This window comes from Diorhabda carinulata, chromosome 2, assembly GCF_026250575.1.
Source record: "Diorhabda carinulata isolate Delta chromosome 2, icDioCari1.1, whole genome shotgun sequence".
NCBI lineage: Eukaryota > Metazoa > Arthropoda > Insecta > Coleoptera > Chrysomelidae > Diorhabda > Diorhabda carinulata.
Genome location: NC_079461.1, coordinates 30,370,396 through 30,393,908, shown reverse-complemented (window position 1 = coordinate 30,393,908; position 23,513 = coordinate 30,370,396). Strand labels below are relative to the sequence as shown.

The window sequence follows — 23,513 nt, the reverse complement described above, 5'->3', positions numbered from 1 at the left end:
GCGTTTACAGCCTAAGCAATCATTCGAATACTTATTCGACGATCTGCACGCATAATTTGGTTGATTTTGGTCACTGTTTCAGGAGTTGAAACAGTCACAAGGCGACCTGGGCGCTGGTCATCTTCAATGCTCTCTCGGCCTTCACTAAAGCGCTTATACCACTCAAAAACACACGCACGAGATAGAGAATTGTCCTCATAAGCCTCGTGCAACAATTTATAGGACACAGTCCGAATTTTTTTCAATTTAACGAGAAATATGAGATTGATACGTTGTTCGGGTTTTTTGTCACATATGGTTTTCGGCATAAGGAAAAAACACGTTCGTTTCCAACCAATCCAAAGATATCTAGATACCCAAAGCACTAATCGTTTTTTACCCCACCCGACTGGTCGTGAATTTTAGCATGCTAGTTATATTTTTGATAGTGGGGCGTTTTCTTGGAGCTAGAGTTGATTTAAGTGATTTATTTCAAACTATATTTGTGCTTAAATATGAAATTTTCTCAAGAATAGAAGAGGATTAATTTGGTTATACATATTAGGAGTTTCATTATATTCAGAGAATGATTTCCAGCTATTTTATTTATCGTTAAATGTATGGAAGTATTAGTTATGGGTACTTTTCAAAACGAGTATAATAAAATGAAAGACAATTTTAATAGTACATAAAAGATTTATTTTTAATAACATATATTTAACACAAAACAATTATTCTTTACAAAAACTATAGCAAATCCTTTATCGAATATTGTGGATACTACCCAATTTGATTGCTATGCATCTCTATAATCATAATTACAATTATAACAAAGGTATTTGGAAACTTCGCTTCACAAAAATAGGCCAAAAACAGCAATAAAAAAACATTCTGTTTTTTCAGTCCTTATCTTAAGCTTGTTTTCAGTTCGTTTATGGATATTGTTTCGACGTCGAAGGAAACTCTTCTGGAAAACTAGTTGTTGAATCTTCTTTCATAGCCAACGGAGGAGTCTGAAAAAAATATCTAATATCCATAAGAAAATCTAACTATTTCAAATTATAGTGCCATCGCTATGGTATTTATTAAGTTTTTTGAAATAACTGTTTCTATTCTTCATAAACTCTCATTTTCAAGGATGTATTAAAACTTGTGAAATGGAATATCAAATTTTCTAAAGAATAAGCCCTAATTAGTTATATTTTATGAATTTTATGATAACGTTTAGTGTACTCAATTCCATCCTCTAACTTTGGATCTACAAATCCATTCAATATCTGCGGTTTACACTGTCGCTACAATTCTTCCATATACAATTGCAGAAGCTGTTTTTATAAAGAGTAATCGAACACTCACTTTGCTAGTATTTGAAGATGACAATAGATTTATTTGGAATGTGGTTAACAGCGCATCTTTTACCTAATATTTAATAACAAGGACTCTTCCGCAAAGAACAAGATAGTCTACCTAACCAAACCTGTCAGTAAAATGTAAACAAATTACATAATAATGAATAATGTCGTTTCTTCTATATAAACCTCACTTATTTGGTGCATTCCACTAACCACTCACGACAATCACGTTTACGATCACAATCTTTTGCGTTCCACTTAGACTAGAGCGTCATAATTGTAAACCCAAGAGGAATGGCTTACGAGGCATTTTTAGCGTTGAGATAAATATTAACTAATAACAAAACAGAAAGAATAAAGCAAAAATTTCGAGAATCGTACAATTTGTAAGGCATTGAATTTTTAGTGGAGGGTTTAACTAATTTACATTGAAATAAAATCAAGATATCTTCTACCACAACGATCGTAGTCGCAATGTGGAACAACTAAAAAAGTATTAAAATATTTGACGTAGATGTTCATTACAAAGTATATACATTCAATACTACATGAAACACCGAAACAACTGAGGTTAGAAAAATCATCAAATGATTCGAATAAATATCTAAAAACACAGAAAAAATACCTACCATCAAAATGCAATGCTCAAGTAGAAAATTGACCACTGTTCTTGTCAATTGTCAACGTCTTGGCTACACGTTTACTGTGATTTGTGGCGGTTAAAAATTGGATTTAAATACTTTTCTTAATAGTGCGTTCTCTAAACACTAACGACCTCCATCCCAAGCCGTCTAAATGGTCTCTGTGGTTATTATAACAAAAACACGAATTATTTTTTAACTTCTAATTAGAAAAACTGGAAAAAATGAAATGAAAATTAAAAGAGTAACAAACCGCCGCCATGTTACGCTCAGTACTTGATGTTGACATTTCACACATGGGGAGGTTCTTATGACAAATAACATATAACTAGAATGCGTGGCGCCATCTACAAATTATGGTCCACACCTAACTACTTCAGCTGTTGCAAAATAATCTTATTGAATTACCCCCGATATACCTCCCTGAAATCTACCTTAACTTCCTAGACATTCTCCCATATCCATCAAATGAAACCCTATCACACACACTTCGTCGATCATCAGTGTTGCAGGTTTTCTGCGGTTTCCCTGTAACCTGGCGAACCGGTGGCCGACGAAGAAAATAATGCAAAAGAAATTCAAAAAAATACAATCTATTTTCTGAAATAGAGAAAGCCGGTTTTATATACACTAGAGCTCTATTTTTGTATTCTTCTGGCCTCTTTTCCGGCTTTCCAGCCAGAACAGCAAGCACAACCCCAGCCCTGCAGAGGAGTAAATCCTATATCAGGACCAACTCCAACAAACCTTCCCTATCAACAATTTCCCTTATATTACCTAAAAATTATCTAATGAATCTCTCCCTCTCTCTTGAACACTAACGATAATCACCCTCACGGTGTTTCCTGTTCCAATCAAGCGCGGATCCAGGGGAGGTCATAGAGGTCATGTCCCCCATGACCCCCCTAAACCCTGATTAATTAACTTGGTTTTTTGTTTCTTACAAAAGGGCGTAAGTAGGAATATGTAAAAGTACGAATTATATGATTATATATGATTTAAAGTCGATGAGGAATTGAGGTTTAAAGTAAAAATTGCGTAAAATTCGTCATTATGCTGTCAAAAACAACGTAATTAACTTATATTCTGTGGGTAAAAGGCTTAAAATGCCTTGTCTTTGGGGGAGGACTCGTCCCTGCAGCCTGGCGAACCGGTTCACCAACCAAATGACCGACGAAGAAAATAATGCAACAAAAATTAAAAAAAAAATACAATATATTTCCCAAAATCGAGAAGAACCGTTTTTATTTACACCAGAGCTCTATTTTCGTATTCTTCTGGCCAATGGCCTTTCGCTTTTCCTCCTTTCCGGCTAGGAAAGCAAGCCCTGCAGAGAAGCAAATCCTATATCAGGACCAACTCCAACAAATCTTCCTCCTATCAACAATTTCCCTTATATTACCTAAAAATAATCTATAGTATATTTTCATTAATGGCGTTTGTTCTAAAATTTAGTTTTCCATAAAAGAATTAACGTACCCTGTTTAGAAATCGTGCCATTTTTAGCATAGATTTCTTCTATTCGTTTTATTAGTTGATATTTACCTGAATCAAATTATATAAGGAAAAAGTATGCTATTAGATAGATTCCATTACACTGCTTAATCGATGCTTCTTGTTAACTTCTGCAATTGTAAATGAAAAAGTATAACATGCATACTCGAGAGTCAAGCTATGAACGATTAACTATATAGTTTTATTTCATAAGACAAACGAGAAAAAAGTAAACACAATTACCGGTCTATCTTCTTCCAAAGTAGGAAGTAGATCATCAGTGGAATGAGGACTAGGTGTAGGAGCAATACGAATAGTGGAGTTCGTGCCAGATAATTTCGAAAATCGGCGTTCTAGTTCTCTGTCTTCTTTTTCTTTTCTTTCCCGTTCATATCTTCTAGCACTATAACTTCGAATGGAATTAGAGCTATGTACTGAAGCAATGCTAGGTCTTCGTGACCCTAAGAAAGATAATTTGGAGAAATAAATTGAGTTAAATTGTAAGTGAACAACAAGCAATAATTTCAATAATATATTCCAATACCAATTAATGCCATAACTGAAATGAATTTATAATACTTAAGTTGTACAGACAGTTTCGTTGGTGCTGCCTAATTAAAATTTTCTTTTAAACTTATTAAAACTTATTATAAAATACATTTCAGAAACTTTGTGCACTGAGGTAGCACTAGTTTTGTAGAGGTATAAAATCTCGTAAAGTGATACAAAAAAATTGGCGAATAAAATAGCTGTAGTTCAATTAACACGACACGTGACGATGTTATGCAGAAAAGTGTTGTGTGTGTGTGTGTTACGTGACGTTCGATTTGATATTTAAGTTGATATAACTATGTTTATATTTCATTACAACACCTCAGTATTCGTATTATATCAAGCATCAGTTGTTTTCCATTTAAATACGAAGTTTGCGTGCCACATACACGCTTTTTAAGCCCAACTGTTTCAAGCACAACCAAAAACGGTAACAACTCAAGCTTATAAAGAGTGTAATTTTAAAATAATCGCTCACCAAGTGTATTTAAAGGCTGATATATAACCTTGTCTGAATATTAGTAAATGCAAGCTTGATCAATTTATCTGCCTACGATGTTTTTGTTTGGTTTAATGCTCAAACTATGCAAGTGGAAAGCAGCTATAATATAAAATACTTGGAAAGTGAATTAATTTGTTATATGTAAGAATTGTGAGAAAAACTTGAAACAGGTTGATTTTTATTCTGGAATTGACAATTTACGGTATGAAAATATTATCCCCCTCCAATACCCCGTCTGAATTATAATCATGTCGTGTGGCACCTTGTTGGAAAGATATTTTAGTCCTCTGTTCAACAATATAAAGTTTTTATAAATTTGGTGCAATCATAACCGAGAAAATTAATGTTTAAAATATAAAATTTTGATAATGTCTCTATCACAAAATAATGTCTAATAATATTTAGAATGTATTGTTCAATTTACTTTACAATTAAATTAAATTTTCAAAATGACCACCATTCATTTCTTGACAATAACCGAGGCAATTTTGTAAATCTCGAATATTTTGTATGATCTCAGGGGTTATTTTGTTTATTTCTTCCGTTATCCTATTTTCTAAATCAGTAATATTGTTTGGTTTATTAAAATATACTTTAGATTTTAAATAATCCCTTAAGAAGTAATCGAGAGGAGCCAAATCGGGGGATCTAGTCAGCCATTGGATCGTTCCACATCTTCCAATCCACCTATTCGGAAAAACCTCGTTTAAATTATTCCTAACTGTACGTGGTGGAGCTCCGTCTTGTTGGTATCTATCTTTGAATGTCTTTGAAATGTAGGCACTAAGAAGTGAATCAGAAAATCTAGATAAACCCCATCATATCTTCAGTTCTGTAGGTTAACCGTTTCGTTTAGGTGAAACGTCGCGAAACATCAAAACAATTATTTAGTTTATTAACTGCAAATCTGCGATAATTCTGTCCATCATCAATTCACAGAATTCTTGCCTTCTATCAGGATCATCTTCATGTAACTCCTGAACTAATTGAACTTTGTAAGGGCGGTATTTTTCTTAATGAAAGCAAGCTCTCGAGTTGTCTAACATTTTTTATTCGTAAACTGAACATATCTACCTGGTTCACGAAACTTTTTTTCAATTTTGCTAAATGTAAACTGCGGAATGTATTGACCAGGGTATTTATTATTGAAAATTTCACAAACCACAAAATTAATTTTCTCAGTTTTGATTGCACCAAATTTTAAAAACTTTATATTGCTGAACAGAGGGCTGAAATCCCTTTCTAACAAGGTGCCACACGCCCCCTTTCTGATTCAAAATTTTAGAGGAGCTGCTGATAATTCTGAGGGGATGCTGAAGGATGATAATATTTTCATACTGTAAATTGTCAATTTAAGAATAAAAATCGACGTTTTTTCCCATAGTACATAATAACGCTAAAATTTAATTTATTCCATAGATATGGACCGCATTGTATAATCGGATCGGATCTATTGGGTAGATCATTATCTATATTTATTCCTCGCAGTCATTCTTCTCCCAACTTTCTTCATTCAGGTGTAAATACTCTATTTTCTGACTCTCAGTTTTTAAGCAGTACACACTTTGGTAATTTTATATTTTCGTGTTCCCTCGTTTTTTGGCTCTAGAAAATCGAAAAATCATCCAATTCCGATGGTTTTTTTAAATCTTTGTTTTTACGGCGGATTTACGAGAAAAATTATGGGAATAAAAAAAATTTAAACTTATATTGGTTTCAGGGCTTTAAATATTCATGAACATGCACACATTCACGTATAATTGTTGATAACTTTTTTCCAAATAATCAAATGAAGTTGTTATATATTTTTTTATAATTTATACAAATTGAAAAAATTTATACAAAAATGTTGGTTTATCATGTTTTTACAATAAAAAATAATCACAATTTCTCTTGAAATTGACTTTTTTTCACATATAATCGTTTGTACCATAAAACCATATAAAATCTTCACGTGAGATATTTTCTATATTTTTTCATATAAATTCGCCGTAAAAACGAAGATTTAAAAAAAATCATCGAAATCGGATGATTTTTTGATTTTCCAGAGCATATATGATAACATTTAAGTCAGAAAACCATATGAAATCTTTAAGTGAGATAAAAAATAAATATACAAACATTTTTCATTCAAAATGTTCGTTTTTTTTGTGTAGATTAACAAAAAAAAATATATGAACTGCGTTGGATGCTTTGTAAAAAAGTTATGAACGATTATATATGCGAAGAAGTACATTTATGATCACATTTAAAGTCATTCTTGGGGGATTGTAATGAACTAGTTGGATGAAGTGGACTGTCGAGTTTGTCGTTCACTACAGCACCCAAGTAGATGTGTTGTTTTCTTCGACGAGGTTGCGGAATGAAGGACCAGTCGTAATTTTAAGTAACGTTTAATAAAAACACTTAAATACGACAATATTACACGTAAATCGATGTACAAAATAAGCAACAAGATAAATCAACAAGAATGTCCACAGTGATATATAGTTGATTACAAAAGATAGCGAAGTTTATATGTATATTTCTCCGGTTATACTTGAACGAAGTAACAGAAAATTGCACGTTTTATGTTGCGTCGTAACGCGAGAGATATTTTGATTATTCAGGTAAATCGTAATTTTGCCCGTTTGTAAGGTTAAGATTTTTTATGATTTGATAAGTGAGAGAGAATCGTTAAGTTGATTTAGATATAGTTCGTTAGTTTTAACGCGCACTGTATGTTTAGTTTCTGTTTACTGTGGATTCTTTTTTCTCACTGTTCTGTACTGTGTTACTTTCTGCTCTCTTACTGTCTCTTGCATGAATGTTAAATTTTATTTATATGGGCTAAAATGGGGGTTAAAAATATCCCAATATCGTGGTAATATTTTGTGTTAATTGCCGTGAAGCAATAAAAAGAATCTATATTTTTCAAGCAGATTTTTTGAAATTTCTCTTTTGTTTGTATAAGGGTTGACCAGATGAACTTGGAATAGTTTGTAAAAGTATAATGAAGGTTTTTAAAAGTTTTCAATAGTAATTGCTTTTGTGTTTATTTGAGAGAAAGTTATTAGTGACACTTTAGAAATTTAACGATTGGTCTCTTGCGGAGAGAGAGTTATTTATTAGGGGTTTAAAGGTACAAAGGACATTCGACATTTGTCATTGTCTAAAATTTCAGAAAATTGTGAAAGTCTTAACGATTATGGTATTTACCATATGTTGAATCGCAACAGTCATAAAACTATATGAAATCTCCAGGTGAGATATTTCCCATATTTTTTTTCATAAATCCGCCGTAAAAATGTAGATTTAAAAAAAAATTCGATTTGCTAGAGCCAAAAAACGAGGGGACCGCGAAAACATAAAATTACCCACACTTTTTCTTACTTTTTTTAGTTACATAAATAAACACAAGCCAGTAATTTCGGTGCAAAATTAATTTCATCATCATAACTTTGTCGCAAAATATACAACACTTGAAATTAAGTAAGACAACGTGTAAAAAATTGTATGCATTGTATGGAAAGTCACCAACCAAAACTAGTACTCTCCTCTTCTGTACGGCTGCCAATACTCCAGAATTAAAAACAATAATAATAATAAATAGCTGCACTATTTAGTGTATTGTAGTGTATAGTGCATTCCAATCAATTCAAAGTGAGAATCAAAGCAGGGTATCCTTGAAGAATTTGTATGAGAACCAAAATAAAATATGATTCTGAAATAAGAATTTATAATGCAAGAAATTATCTGTTTTTTATCGGTACTATCAGATATGCATATAGTTTCATCATACGCAACGGTTGCACTAGAAGTGATTCTAAATTTTCTCCATAAATTATTGGAAAGTGTGGCGGAAAAATTACAATCCAAAACAGCAGACAAAACTGAAATATGAGTGTAAGGGCCCAGAACCAAACACTCTGGAAGCTTAAACAATAAATACATCTTATATTTTTCAAGCAGAAATATATGCTATTGAAAATGGGTCTAGTTTGACTTCGGAATGTTGAGATTTGAACTCCATCCAACATTTTGAACTTTTCGAAAGGAGTGAGAAAACACAACAGATTCTTTAGATTGCAGTGTATAAGACAACCTCTATACTATACACACAATTTTTCTTATACAGTATTTCAAAATTGATTCCTTTGAATTTGAAACTCGTAGAGGTGACCCATGTTAATAGATTTTGAAAAACCACAACTTTATTTTTAATTACGAAAGATAACCTAGAGCAAATATGATCCTTTTTTTTCACCTACACATATTATTGTTATTGTAAACTTATTAATAAATATTATTCAAAACTGATTGATACCTACGTATTTGTTGATCTTGCCATGTTTGTAATTCTACTAATCAAAAAATAACAAAAGCACATTCAATAATTATAAACATGCAAACATGCTATATGTAGTTTACCTAATATAAATATCATGCTCTGTGTTTGTTTGAAAAAAAGTGTTGTAATAATTCCAGTTTGAAACATTTTAAAATCTCTACAGTGGTCGCTGGTATTTGGCTAACTTAATGCACGTAATAAATTAATTTTAAAAGCCGTTTTCACCTCTGCCATCTTGCATCTTCCTTGCTGCTGATTTAATAAAATTTAACAAGCTGTTATGTCTAAATCTTCTCGTCTGACGTAAGCAGTCATTAAATGATACATCATGTTAAGCGCTTACCGATCAATTTCGGAAATGCACAATTCTAACATCAAAACCAAATTAATGCTCAAATGCAACCAACAAATAACAAAAACCTGCAAAATATTTTTATTCTATTCTCTCCTTACATTGGTATATTTATACAGAATTCAATAAAAAATTTCCCAGCTTGACATATTTGTTATTCAAGGACACATTCTTTCATTTATGGTAAAAAGTTGAAATAAAAGCCGGTCTCAAATTTGATGACAACCTTTTCCGAAAATGGGCAACTACAAAAGATTAAATTTGAATACTTGGATACAGAGTTCTTATTCTTATGTAATAATAATGAAAAACTAAAATTCAAACACTAAATTATTTTAATGAAGATTTAAATCCAAAACAGAATATTCCTTTACCAAAAAGACAATGCTTCTCAGACTAATTTGGCGTCGGTCAGCTGACCCGCGTTTTATGAGAGTGATCTTGGCCTACAGCTCCACTTGTTTGACTCAACTGCTTCCTAGTCGGAAGTTATTTTGCTAGGCATCATCGGACCACAGATTCTTTACGGATCGCCTCAGAAAGTGGTAAACTTTCATCAATTGAAATTCTTTGATTCAGATGCGAACAACTGCTTTGTTTAGCGAGTTTTTATAGCACTTGGTAGTCCACACGGAGCCTGCCGTCTGCCACACCAAAAACTAGTTCATATTTTGATCTCGTCAAACGAATTTATAATATTTATTGGCCGCAATTATTTGAGAATTTGGTTTTTCTTTTAATTGAGCACCAAAATCTAGCATTGCATTCAAATAGCCCAGAGCAAAAGGGTTAAACTCGTGTCAAGCCCATTTTCGAAATGCTCCCTGGGGAGCGTTTGGAAACACTGGTTTATAAGAACTGTTACACAAAATATATAAAGACAACGAATAATACAGATCGAAACTAAATATTGAGAATCCAAATATAATGTAAGATCACGAATAGAGTTTAGAGTGAGAGGAAAGCATCGTAGAGTCTATAAAATTTCAGTCGTGATGGAGCAGCAGTTGCATATTATCGTAACGGTGATGCAATGGTGACTGCTCAAGGTTCATATCCATCGAATTATGTATACGAAAAGAGCCAGGTAACAAAATGTATACCGACACTTGAAATTACAGGTGCTCAAAGATCTGGCCGCCCTCATATAGTCCGCGACCAGGAAACTATCCAAGAAGTGTAGGTGTCAGCATAAAAAAACGCCTTTATTCATTCGAAAACGAGGCTAAGTATTGAACATTGATGAAAAATATTTGCATACGATTGCAAAAGAAATTTTGCGGTGAATCAACAACTTTTCACACACACCAATTTTTACGTAGATGTATCTACATAATCCAAAGGTTGTTTTGTGGGCCGATATGTTCATCAACTTTTTAGGCAGATGTTTGAAAGTTTTAACATGTTTCCAACAAGTAGGGCTACTTGCTTTACATCAAATCAAGCAATTTAAGCTGTCAATTATTCCCTAATAAGATAATTTCTCGTAGAGATAACATCAATTGGTTTCTCAGAAGCCCTGACCTTAGTCCGCTTGACTTTGCGACCTTATAAGTAAAGTTGATGAGAATAATCGGACGAACCTCGCTTAACTGAATCAATACCTAAGGCAGAAGTGCTATCTACAACTTTTATTCCAGATAAGAATGATAGCAGAAGCTTAATGGATTTGGATAACTTTTTTTCGAAATAATTTTTTTATTTTGTACTTCAATAATCAACAATAAAAATATTTTTGATTACTAGTGTTTTATTGAACTAACAAATACCCGAACCTCCATTGGATAACTTGAACTTGTGTCAATACATTTGCTAAAGGCTTTAACTGAAGGATCTTTTTAATTTGATGTGAGCCTCCATTTGAAAAGTATAAAACAATAATTATCATAATTATTAAAATATTACTGATGTAACAAGTTTTTGAATTTTGGAAAATATTTTGCAGTAATTCGCATTCTTATATTGATATTTCGTTTAAAATTAACTATAGATACCAGTAAACTTGGTAACTACATAGTTAGATCCTTCTAATGATGGAGTGACTTGACAGTAGGAAAGCAGCAAGATGGCGGCGGCACGGGCCGCACCTGCTCGTGAGTAACCGGCACCCGAGCGAAATCCTGGGGCACTACTGGACCTTCGCGAAGGCATACTAGTATATGTACGTTGACTAGATGCGCGGGACGTCAAACTTCGATCCAGAATAGGTAAGGGCAATGATCCTGAAATCCATGTTTCGATATTGGTATTTCACCTTGTAATATTTCAAAAAAAATTTGAATATTTTGATTAAATTGGCTTTAATAAGACCAATACAATTTCGTCGTTATTGAAAATAGTGATTCTCCACAATTAGAATGATTGTAAATGAGATATCAGATTTACAGGTATGTTTGATTATAAATTAAAAAAATATAATTTATACCAGAAATTGCCCAATAACTGAGGAGCGAATCACTTTCCAAAACCGAGCTTTATATATGTTAAAGCAGTTATTCTAGGTAGTGATATATATACAAAAATTATTTTCTACCTTTGTCCTCTATAAACTTTGAGAATCAATCTTCATGAACCGTTTAGAAACAAAGTTCGTAACGGTCATATGATATGGCACCATACATGCCAAATACTGTTTCTTTTGGGTCTTGTTACGGCTATTTTTTTCTAAGAAATTTTTTCATTTATAAAATAGAATGGTTTTTTCTAAGAGAAAATAAAACTGGAAATATTTTAATCGTATTACCACAATGATTGAGATATATGTCTATCAAAAACGTTCCAAGGAAAGAAAGAACTCTGCACATGATAGAGCCTGCAATCCTAAATGGTTTTTTCTGGTCTAAAACTAAACGATGTTAATAAACTCCTTGAAGTACGTTTTGGCATTTTTTGGACGTCTTTGGAAAACTCAACTATTCCCTTGAGCCACAGCAGCCAAATTGGGAAGGAGAATATGCTGGATATAATGTTGATAATATTTATGATTACACATTTTTTTGTACTTTGGACCAAGTATTCTATCATTTCTCCTGAAAATCAATTCCGAAGTACTTGATGTTGTAATACGTTTTAGCATCACTTGGAGGTCTCTGGAAAACTCAAATATTCCCTTGAGCCACAGCATCCAAATCGGGAAGGAGAATATGCTGAATATAATGTTTATAATAATCATGATTACACATTTTTTTGTACTTTGGACCAAGTATTCTATCATTTCTACTGAAAATCAATTCCGAAGTACTTGGTTTTCATCTTACCGCAATTTAGTGTAACGTATCCATAACTTCCACGAGTTTCGTCATTATTCTTCATTCCATTTTTTTTTTAAATAGTTAAGAATGTAGTTACATTATGATCTGATGTAGCTCACCACTTTGTTCCATTAGAAGCTATGGTCGTTCCGATATAAGAAATAATAAGAGCGCAGCCATCTTTTGTGAATAAATACACAAAATAAAGTGATGGAGTTTTCCGTTTTTGGTAGCTCCCCGATATCATATACAAACGTAGAGTTGCTGATATATCTGTACTTGAGAGCTAGAGAACGTAATTCACAACTCAACAACTTCACAAGAAACTCCTAAACTCTTAAAACTCGTAGCACAAACATACAAAAATGTGTACAGTGGTCTTTTTTAATTTCATTTACTTATTCACGATAATTATAAAAAATACGATTTCATTGAAAAGAAAATTCCACATTTAGACTTGATAATGATTTATTTTACAAGCTTACATAATTACGAGGCATATTTTTTAAGTAAGTACCGTTTTGAAATTAAAAAAAGAAGTGCAAAGATATCGCAATAATTTCATTTTTACATGAAAGCCTGTACCTTAATCTACTTTTCTACATAATTTCCGTGAATATTGAAGCACTTGTCATAACGTGCCACCAGTTTTTGAATACACTCCTCATATAATTCTGCCCCCTGACTTCTTGTTAACCACTGTATCACAACTGTTTTGACTTCGTTATCGTCTTGAAGACGCTGACCGCCCAGGTGTTTCTTCAAGTGCAGGAACAAATGGTAGTCGCTGGGCGCCAGATCAGGGCTGTAGGGAGGATGATCTAGAGATTCCCATTGAAAATATTTGATGTGATCTTTGGTCTGATTAGCCACATATGGACGGGCGTTGTCATGCAGTAAAACGATACTCTTACTCAACTTGCCACGTCTTTTGCTCTGGATTGCACGGCGTAGATTGTTCAATGTCTCACAATAATTGATTGTCTCATTACGAGGCCGAAACTCCACTAGCAATACTCTTTTTCTGTCCCAAAAAACTGTGCACATGATTTTCCGGGCAGAAATTGATTGCTTAATATCGACTGGTTTTACGCCTTTAGCACTAAGAAATCGTATAACAGCCCGTACATCACAATCGGCGGGATTGTCGGAAGCATCTTAAACATTCAGTAAACAACGTACACAATGAAGAATCAGTAAACAAGAGATGTAGGTAACCAGCGCGTATGTGCGGAACGCCGACCTTGGGGTTGCGGCGGCGGAATCGCAAAACGGTACTTTCTTAAAAAATATGCTTCGTATTATGTTGTTCCAAAACGGCATTGATTGGAAGTAAGGCTTGTACTCATCTGGTCCTCATTGGAGTAGTATAATGATATTTTTATATTTATTATCATCTAATAATTTTCTTTATTGTCATCCGAATGGAAGTACTGGCCATGAGCATAGAAATGAGTCCGCTTCATGGTGGTTGTTAAAACCATTCATTAGTGTTCAGTTTCTTCGAAAAGTAGGATGATCCTCTAGTTTTTGTGAGAGATAAAAATCTAGGAAATCTTTCACATTAATTCTTTGTACGATGAATGGGTTCTTCTCCTTACAGTTGGCTATTAAATTTACCCAACGGTAACGTTTAAAACCTGTTCTTTTTTGCTATTGCTTGTCGACTTCCATATGTTTATAGTCAGCTAAGAAATATTTGTGATTGATTCCGGTGAGGTTACCTGATTATAAGTTAATTTGCTGGTTGCTCTTCCCATAATATGATACCATTTTATTACTTCCTTTTCCTGCTGTCACCTCGTCCCAAAGCATGCACCACGTCCAGAGCTCTGTGAGCTTGTCAGGTTGGGTAGTAATTAATTTTTTATGGCTCTATGCAATAAAAGGACTTAATTTTTCGAGGCCTTACATTTTTATGGCTTAATAAAGTTTAGAAATATAAAGAATAATCAGTAGAGAGTCCAATTAGTCTTCGTTCCTCAAGCTCTGAGGTACAGATATTATAAAAATATACTCGTAAGCAGGTAAGTCGGTATTAGCAATTCATTGCAAACACGGTGACAAGGTTGTTTACAAAAAGCCACTTTCAAAGGGTCAAATATTGATGCAAATGCACATATACACCAGAAAATAATAATAAATCGTCGTTATTTAATCGAATACGTAAGATTTAATTTTGAAAATTTATTCGGGATTAGGTCAATTTTCTTGGCAATAAAACATGCGTTTCGGCTATTATGTATTTATCGTGAGTCTAAAATGGGGTTTTAACATGCTATACTCCTGACATGGATTATTCAGATAATTGGAATCTGTAATTTTAATTTGAAAAATACTCGTCGATTAATATTTCCAATCGCGATTTTTTTATATCGTACTTATGTATACATAGTGTCCCAATTTAGAGATATGAAGAGATGAAAATGGAATGAAGTATTTTGCAATAAGATTTGGTGATTTATCTGTTTCCTAATCTTGGTTAATATCTTGAATGGTCCCCATTTCTTTAGACCAGTAACTGAGTATCTTGATGTTTTTTCGGAGGATGGATAAATAAAAAAGAACCCATTCAAAGACTACTGACATTTACATATCTCAATTCTTTGTAATTCTATTTACCTGAAGGTTAAAAAAGAAAAGTTGATATAAGAATGTGAATTAATTATTTTAGAATATTTATTTTATTGAGGATATTAATAATTTGATAAAATCAGTACAATGGCACATATTTTAAAACTGTATGAACCATTACAGCAAATATAACTATGAAGGAAACTTTTTCAAGTCACTCTGTATAGTAAATTAACAATATTAATGTTTTCTTTACTTTGCACTTCTAGAATTAGCACAGTCGCATATACTCTGAAATAAGAAGCGTTTTTTAAAGATTATAGGAGCCATTACAGGAAAATTCACTATAAAAAAAATTTAGTGAGTCACTCTGTATAGTGAATTATGAAAATTGATGTTTTTCTACTTTTTACTTCTAAAAACAGCACAGTTATACATATTTTGAAATATAGTACACATTTTCCAAGAAATTATGACAAATTTTACTAAAAGTAACAGTTTTTTGAGTCACTTTGTATAGTAATCAAAAAAATCAGTATACCTTTATACTTTTCGCCGCTAAGAACAGCACAATTGCACATATTTCGAAATGAAAAACATTTGATCATAGTAAATTATCAAAAGTAATGTTTTTTTTATTTTTTATTTCTGATATCAGTATTGTTGCGCATATTTTGAAATAAAAACGTTTGATAAACACTATATGAACAATTACAGAAAATTAAACTCTAAAACAATGTTTATTAACGCACTCTGTATAGTAAATTATCAAAGTTGATGTTTTTTACTTTTTACTTCTCAAGTCCAGACAATTCTACATATTTTGAAATATAGAATGTTAAGTAAACAGAACAATTGCACTTGTTTTGAAATGTAAAACGTTTTATTAATATTTCATAAGCATCTTCACTAAATTTAAGTTTAATTGAGTCACTTTGTACAATAAACTATAAAAATTAGTGTTACAACCAAGTTCAATTTTTTGATTACTTGTATACCCTGTATAAATTATTTTATGTAAAATATCGCGATTGTGATTCCTAATTCACGACTCCGAGCATTTTCCAAACAAAAACTGATCTTAAAAGTATTCAATGAATTATCTAAAAATTATCCCTCAGGTTATGGGGATGTTAGAGGGAGGTAATTACAATATACAACACTCCCTCCTCCACACCCCTTTATTTATTTAATTTGTTAACATACGTAATTCCGAAAATGTCAAATTTTCATTCTTTAACCCTCTCTATTATTTTAACAAGGGATGACCGACTACTGGAATAATTTTTTTTGTGTTAAGTACACTTTTCTGTATTACCTCCCACAACCCCAAGGCGATGCGGGGTGGGGGATGATTTTTAGATAATTACCCAGATTTCTAGTGAAAAGAAAAATCTTTAAAATTTCGTTTTCACATATTTCTTCTTCCATTATGTTAATGTTAGTATCGTATAATATGCACATTTTTAACAACATATATTACACATCCTGTAGATAACCAAATATCTTACCTGGATCGCTTGAAAACATTATAGGAGGAGGTAAATTAGCGTTTCCAAACCTATGTCTATTATGACGCGTTCCGTACATGTTTTGATTGAAAAGATGCAGTACGAAACATATGAGACCAGATAAAATGGCAATGCCAGACATTACACCAGCGAATGTAGAGAAATTAGATGTTATAACAACGACATCTGCAACAAAAATAATATTTTCAATATTATTTACAACACCATATATAAATGAATTTTTATACATTCTTCTCATTTCAATACCCCTTTCACACTATTAAAAAAGTTGTAGATAATTCTGTGTTATTAAAATTCTGGTCATTGTACAAATAAAATTACTGTTCAAGGAATAAATCTATCAGGTAAAAAGTATCAGTCTTTTGTTTACCGCCTTTCGTGTAAAGGTGCGTCTCCATTGAACAAACAATGGGGAATCAAGTTTGTCAAACACGTTGATTAAGTGCAGTTTTAACAAACATTTCTTATTCCAACAAACAATTGTTTGACAAACATTTTCACCAAACAATTGCGATTCGGCATGAAACATTAGTCAGTTAGGTTTTGTCGAAGAATTGGTGATTTAAACCGCCGCCGTCGTCTGGCCTGCATTGCAGCAGCTTATATTTGAATGGAAGAACCTCGTTCTCGTCGATGGTGGCAGAGACAATTGTTTTTACGGCGTTATAAATATAGTGATGATTATTTCCGAAATGATTTGACAGCCGGGTGTTTGTTTACAAATTTTACGAGAATTTCAAATAGGGATTTTGAATTGTTAATATCGATAATAGGACCAGTGATAAGTAATCAAAATACTAATTTTCGCCAAGCAATCAGCGTCCAAGATCGTCTGGCTGTAACACTCAGGTTTTTGGCTTCTGGTGATTCCTACAATTCGTTGATGTATTTATTTACGGTATCCCAACAAACTGTTTGAAGGAGTACGTAAAGACACCTTCAACACCCAAAGAATGGGAGTTAGTTGCTGCTGTCTCCTCTGATAGTGGCAGTGTACCTTGGCAAAAGGACGATGCTTGAGTGTAGGTGATTTAATGTATTTATTTTCTACTAGTTGATCTCGGCGACATTATTTATACCTAAATCTTTTGCAATGTCATCTAATGCATCTCTTCTTTTGATTTTGTTTTTATGATCATCATTATTAGTGTCTCTCAATAAAGGTTTACCTTCGTAAACGTTAATTAATCTTATCAAATTCTCCTGGCTCCAAAACTCTTTACTTATTTTGCGGAAAAATCACACACACACTTTTCCATTGAATATTTTCAATAAAAAAATACAAATAATGATGATTTATATCCAAAAATTACGCCGGAAAACCACTTCAAATACTAAAACAAGCCAAACAGGTGGTAGAGGAAGTCACTGACAAACAATGTTCGATCTAGGACGGTAACATTCTCGACAAACAAAAATGGCGGCCCCTTTTCCTTCCGTACATGAAATGTTTGTTGGGATGCGTCCACATCAAAAACACCAGTCAACTTTGTTTGTCAAACAAAAAAGTTTGTCGAAATTTTTGGCAAATAATGTTTGTCTATTGTTTATGCAGTGGGGGCGCGGCTTAACACGTGCAGTGTCAATTTAGCACGTTCGCTAACATCATGGCGCCGCCACGTAAACATTCAACATTGATATTAAAAGACAAATTGTGGATTATAGAAATGTTAGATAAAAGTGACAGCTACCCTGTCATTGTTCGTAAGTTTGGTATAAGCAGGTCAACTGTAGACGACATAAAGAAAAACAAAGACAAACTCTTGAAGTTTGTTAGTCTAACAGAACGTGGTCCCGATGTACGAAGAAACACACACACACAGAAGAACTCGGAAAATCCTGTTTTAGAAGATGCTTTTTTTACGTGGTTTTCGCAACAAAGGCGATTGCATGTTCCTGTAAGTGGTGATATGATTTGTGAGAAAGCTCGAATTTTTCATCGCCAGATTACAAACTCCAATATCGGGTTTAATGCAATCCGGGGAGGGTTAGATAAATTTAAAAAACGCCACGGAATAGGACGTTTAAAAATGGCAGTTGAAAAACTGTCAAATGATGAAACCGCTATCGGACCATTCCAACTAGTGTTACAGAAAGTTATTCAGGCCTGGTTTCTCTGACCAGATTGGTCCGAAATATTTCGGTGGTATAGCACGAAAAGTTAGTTAATGTTTTCGGTAAAACCCAGTATATGTGTAGTACATAGTAGCGGTTTGTATTTTTATTTCTATCAGCATTATAATTATTTTATAATACATAAATGTATAAAGATATGTCCGTCGGTAAGAAGTGCCACAAATTAGACTTTTCTGCGCTTAGAGGATGAAATATTAATTGACAAAGTGAAAGAAAATCCAAAACTGTATTATTTTCCGAGCATATTCCTAATAACGCAGCCTCATCATCATAATCATCATCATCATAATCATCATCATCATCATCATCTTCTTCTTCTTCTTCTAAAACCATACCAATAAAAATATCCATATCCATTTTGAAGATCAAAAAGCACCCAACGTAATCTTAAAGACAACTAGGTATATCGCAACGAATTGAATCTTCAGACAAACAACACACAGACGAAACTTCTGATCTAACTAAATTCGGGAACCTAGAGCGTTCTACACGCGAATATTCACCGAAATATTTCGGCCCGATCTGATCAGAAAAACCAGGGATTTAGAGAAAAAAAATTAACATCGGAACTGGTTTACAATGTTGACGAATCTGGTTTATACTGGCGATTATTGCCTGATCATACTTTATCCTCTGGGAATGAGCAGTTCGATTCCGGAAAGAAAATGATGAAGATGAGAGTGACATTGAAAATGAAAAGATGAAAGATGAAAATTAAAAAATCCGCGGGTATTTAAATCAACACGTCTTCCTGTTTGTTATCGTGCACAAGATAATGCTTGGGTTACGAAAGACTTGTTTCTTGAGTGGTTTGAAACGGAATTCGTTCCCGCGGTCCGCCGTCATCTTTTGTCTGGCACTGTTATTGCTGGATTGTCCTGGGCATCTATCAGCAGATGAACTTGTCTCTGAAGACGGCCACATTTTTGCAATGTTCCTGCCACCTAACACCACGGCGTTAACTGTCTTGCATCAGGTTCATTAAAATCTATAACTTTAAAGGACGCAGTGTTTCTTTTGGCTAATTGCTGTACCAATGTTAACGCATCGCTAATTAAAGAATCTTGGAAGAATTTGCACCCCGAATTTCTCACTGATAATGATGAACCAGAAGATGATGTTCCTTTAGCCCAGCTTTTTGACAGGTTGAGAGGACCCAATAATCCTCAAGTGAGGCAGAAGCTCAAGAATGGGCTGCCGGTGGTGCCGAAAGCGATTTAAAAAGATATGAAGTGTTAACTGATGACGAAATTGTGCGAGAGACTATGTGTGAGGACGATGAGCAAGATGAGGACGATAGCGTTGAAGTTCTCGCCTTCACAAAAGTTGGTAATTCAGAGACTGTAGGAGCTTTCAACACTGCTTTAAAATGGGCTGAAGATAACGAATTTGATAGCCACGAAGTTATGTTTCTCATATGCTTTATGCTATAATTTGAAAATTGATTAAAGAAACTAATGTTAAACATGTGTTTTATTAACATTAAATATTGCATACTATAATCCGGACGCCTCGATAATCCGAAAAAAGTCGTTGTTTTTGCCTCTCTTGATTAACGAGGCCCTATTATACTTACCTTCTGCACAAAAAACTCTTTTCGAAGGTTTCTGAAGAGATACGGAATGGTAGCCATTTTCACATTGGCAAACTGCGTTGTGATGAACTTGAATACAGGAAGCATGTCGATCCGTATATTGGCAAGTTTCTTTGTAATAACATTGATCGCCCAATTGTTTTGCTGCAACATTCAGAAAAACTCACATTATTAGTTAAACATTATAATGAAAAAACATGCATTTGATTATAAATATGTTGTTGTTCCGGCGAATTGTCTAATATTTTGGGTCTATCTTAAGTTAGATCTTATCTTTAGTCTCTTTATGTGTTCTATTTATTGTCAGTTATTTTCGCCAAGTGTCCTGCCCATTGCCACTTACCTGTGGATAACTTCCATAACCTGGGTCTTTTGTCTTATCCACTCCATTCTCATACGATCTCTTTTTGTTTTTCCTAGCATGTTCCGCTCCTTAGGGCTCTGTGTTATCTGGAGTTTTCTTATGATATCAGTTTTCCAGGTTTCGTATCCGTATATCGGGACCAGTAAAACTCACTGCTCTAACGCCCTTTTCTTGAGGTTCGTTTTTTTCTAAATGCACGCCTCGTCTTTCAATTTCTGGGAATAAAGATCCTTATTTGTGTATGAGTTGACTTAGGTATTCATCTACTACTTCTAGTCTTGTATCCTTGTATCTCGGGAACCTCGAGAAAAACTTGGAAATTATTTACAGAGTGGTACACCGCTAGAGGGTGTAATTGAATACCAACAATTATAAAATGAATAATTTTCAAATTTTGCCCAATTAAGATGCATTTAAACTATGATTATCGCATTCTTCAAGAAATTCAGCGTATATTTGATTTTACAAGTTTTAGTCTATCTCTTCAAATAAAAGATGGGGGGAAGCGGAAACTTTATTATGAAAAATCGCTTGTAAGTCCAGTTCTACTTAACCGCAGTTTCCCGGTGACAGCATAAGTAATATTGACATAATAATTGGAACTATTAGTAATAGAACAAAGAAAAACAATTTTGAGGAGTCAAAAAATGTTAAAATCCGTTCGGACAAACCGGAGTAATTTATGTTTAAAGGAAAATGTTTAAAATTTACTCATTTCTTAAGATATCTCATAATACTAAAAAGATATCTACATGCGGTTTTCGCTGTTCTGTTACTAATTTGGTCTGCTTTTATATTCCTTAATTAAAACTGCATGTTTCTATTTAACCTTTTCCAAGGATAGCTAGATTTAAAATAATAAATAAATAGCGCCCTCTAGCGTATACGTTACTCTTTAGGTTGTTTCGAAATTATAACTCTTACATTGGTAGAAAGGAGCTCTCTTCAAAAAGACTAAGTTTGTATACATAGGTTAAGCAGAACTGGACTTTTTTCATAAAAAAGTTCCAGCTTCCCCCCATCTCTTATTTGAAGAGATAGACTAAAACGTGTAAGATCAAATATACGTTGAATTTCTTGAAGAATACGATATTCATAGTTTAAATGCATCTTAATCGGAAAAAATTTTATAATTTTTGTTATTTAATTACGCCTTCCAGCGGTGGACCTACAACTCTGTAAATGATTTCCAGGTTATTCTCGAGGTCAATTTTGTTATAAATTTTTTTTTCCCGAAGCTGTACTATAAACGGTTCCCGAGATATGGCCGAGAGCCATTCTTATTGGGACACCCGGTATATTACCTTTGTCTTACTGGGCTCATTTTAAGATCTACTTTATTGTTCGTAATTTATTTGTTGCTGTAAATCCTCAGGAGGTTGAGATATTATCTACGTTGCGTTTGTTGTTCCAATATAACTTCCGGAAGGTTTCTTCCAGTGTCGCCGTGAAGAGTTTAAGAGATATGACGTCACCACATCCCTTAGTTGAAATTGCTGGAGATTCTTTGTATGTCATTACTCTAGCTGTTAGCTAGAGCTTCTTTATATGGTTTTTCTAGATCTTGATTTGTAAGTGCTTCCATAATGGTATATCGAGTTGAATGTCTTCTCCAAGTTAATGATGGCTAATGCTAATGGTAGTTCGTATTATTTTGTTCTGACTTCTCAGTGTTTGAATATGATCTATTGTGAAGCCTATTCCATTGGTTATGTAGCATCTAGTGTATTTTGTATTCTGTTCCTATTGATTTCTTTGAATGTTTTGTATAATGCTGGCAATAGGATTATCGACAGTAGTTTCTTATGTCTTCTTCACTGCTCTTCTCGTTTATTACGGTATCAACACAGTTACCTGCTGCTTTGATATTCTTTGAGCGCCTTTTCTAATTCTTTATATTTGATATAATATTTGATCCAATGTTTGTATAGATCTTTTTAGAAATGTGGTCACTAAATTTGTTGGATATTCTTTGTTTGTTATTCTAATATTGTCATTTGTTACAGCGATTACCTGTTTTCTGCATATTATCGTCGATTTATTTGCGTTCTTGTAACTGTTTCTGTTTTCGATTGCTGTTTCAATTTCTGTTCATTGTAGTCCATCCATGATATCCCCCAAAATATTCTTCCGTGTGGTCTTGCAAAGTTCAGTGTATTCTATCCCTTGAATATTATTCATGGTTTTGATATTTTTGCGTTTATTGTAATGCTTTGGTATCTTCTGACAGTTTTTTAGGCTGTTTCTGCTGTCTCGGACCTCGGAATTTGTTTAGAACACTTTTTATTGTGTGTATATAAATATGTTGTATATCGATATTTTAGCCAAGTATGGAGTGTAGTAGTACTAAAGCAATAAATAATGCTAGAATTTACTTACGTTTACTACAGCCTGCATAAGGATTTTGGAGTTTGACTGGATACTTTTTTTCACAATCGCATTTACCGCTAACTGGATTACAAAATACGTGGGGGAGTTTAGGACTACAGGTAAATTCACACAAGGCACCCACATACTGACCTTTCTCTTCTAAAATAGAGAATAAAATTATCTTCCCTGCCCTTCAATTCCTAGTGTTTGTTTATCTACCCAATCCCAAAGTTTTGTTTATAAGTATTATATGAAACGGCAACCTTACCTTATTGATTAAAATCGAAATCGAACGGTGTCAAAACGATATTGCTCGGAATATTTTGAAATCAAATTTTTATTTTTTTGCTTCAAAATACAAGAGATAAAAATAATAATTTCCCGAGGAGAAAAACAAACGGATCTATTTTTGTAGAATTGAAATGGAAGATCCAAAGGAAATCGAAAGTTTTGGCTTTAAGAATGTATTTGCTTTCTCGGTATAGGTGAT

General features: G+C 33.4%; 1 protein-coding gene across 5 annotated transcripts in view; it reads right to left on the bottom strand.

Moving 5' to 3' along the window:
* Window positions 1–655: 655 nt before the first annotated feature.
* Window positions 656–23,513, bottom strand: part of LOC130890897 (uncharacterized) — a 33,090-nt gene continuing 10,232 nt past the window's right edge. Inside the window, exons 3-8 of one of the 5 annotated variants that reach the window (XM_057795302.1) lie at window positions 23,033–23,182; window positions 20,272–20,433; window positions 16,539–16,724; window positions 11,290–11,424; window positions 3,710–3,927; window positions 656–992 (exon numbers count right to left, since the gene is read on the bottom strand). In XM_057795302.1, coding sequence (XP_057651285.1) covers window positions 912–992; window positions 3,710–3,927; window positions 11,290–11,424; window positions 16,539–16,724; window positions 20,272–20,433; window positions 23,033–23,182 — 932 coding nt within the window. In that variant the 3' untranslated portion in view covers window positions 656–911. Of the gene's footprint in view, window positions 1,006–3,709; window positions 3,928–11,196; window positions 11,425–16,538; window positions 16,725–20,271; window positions 20,434–23,032; window positions 23,183–23,513 lie in introns of all 5 variants that reach the window. The other 4 variants (XM_057795301.1, XM_057795303.1, XM_057795300.1 and 1 more) reach the window with 4 other exon arrangements.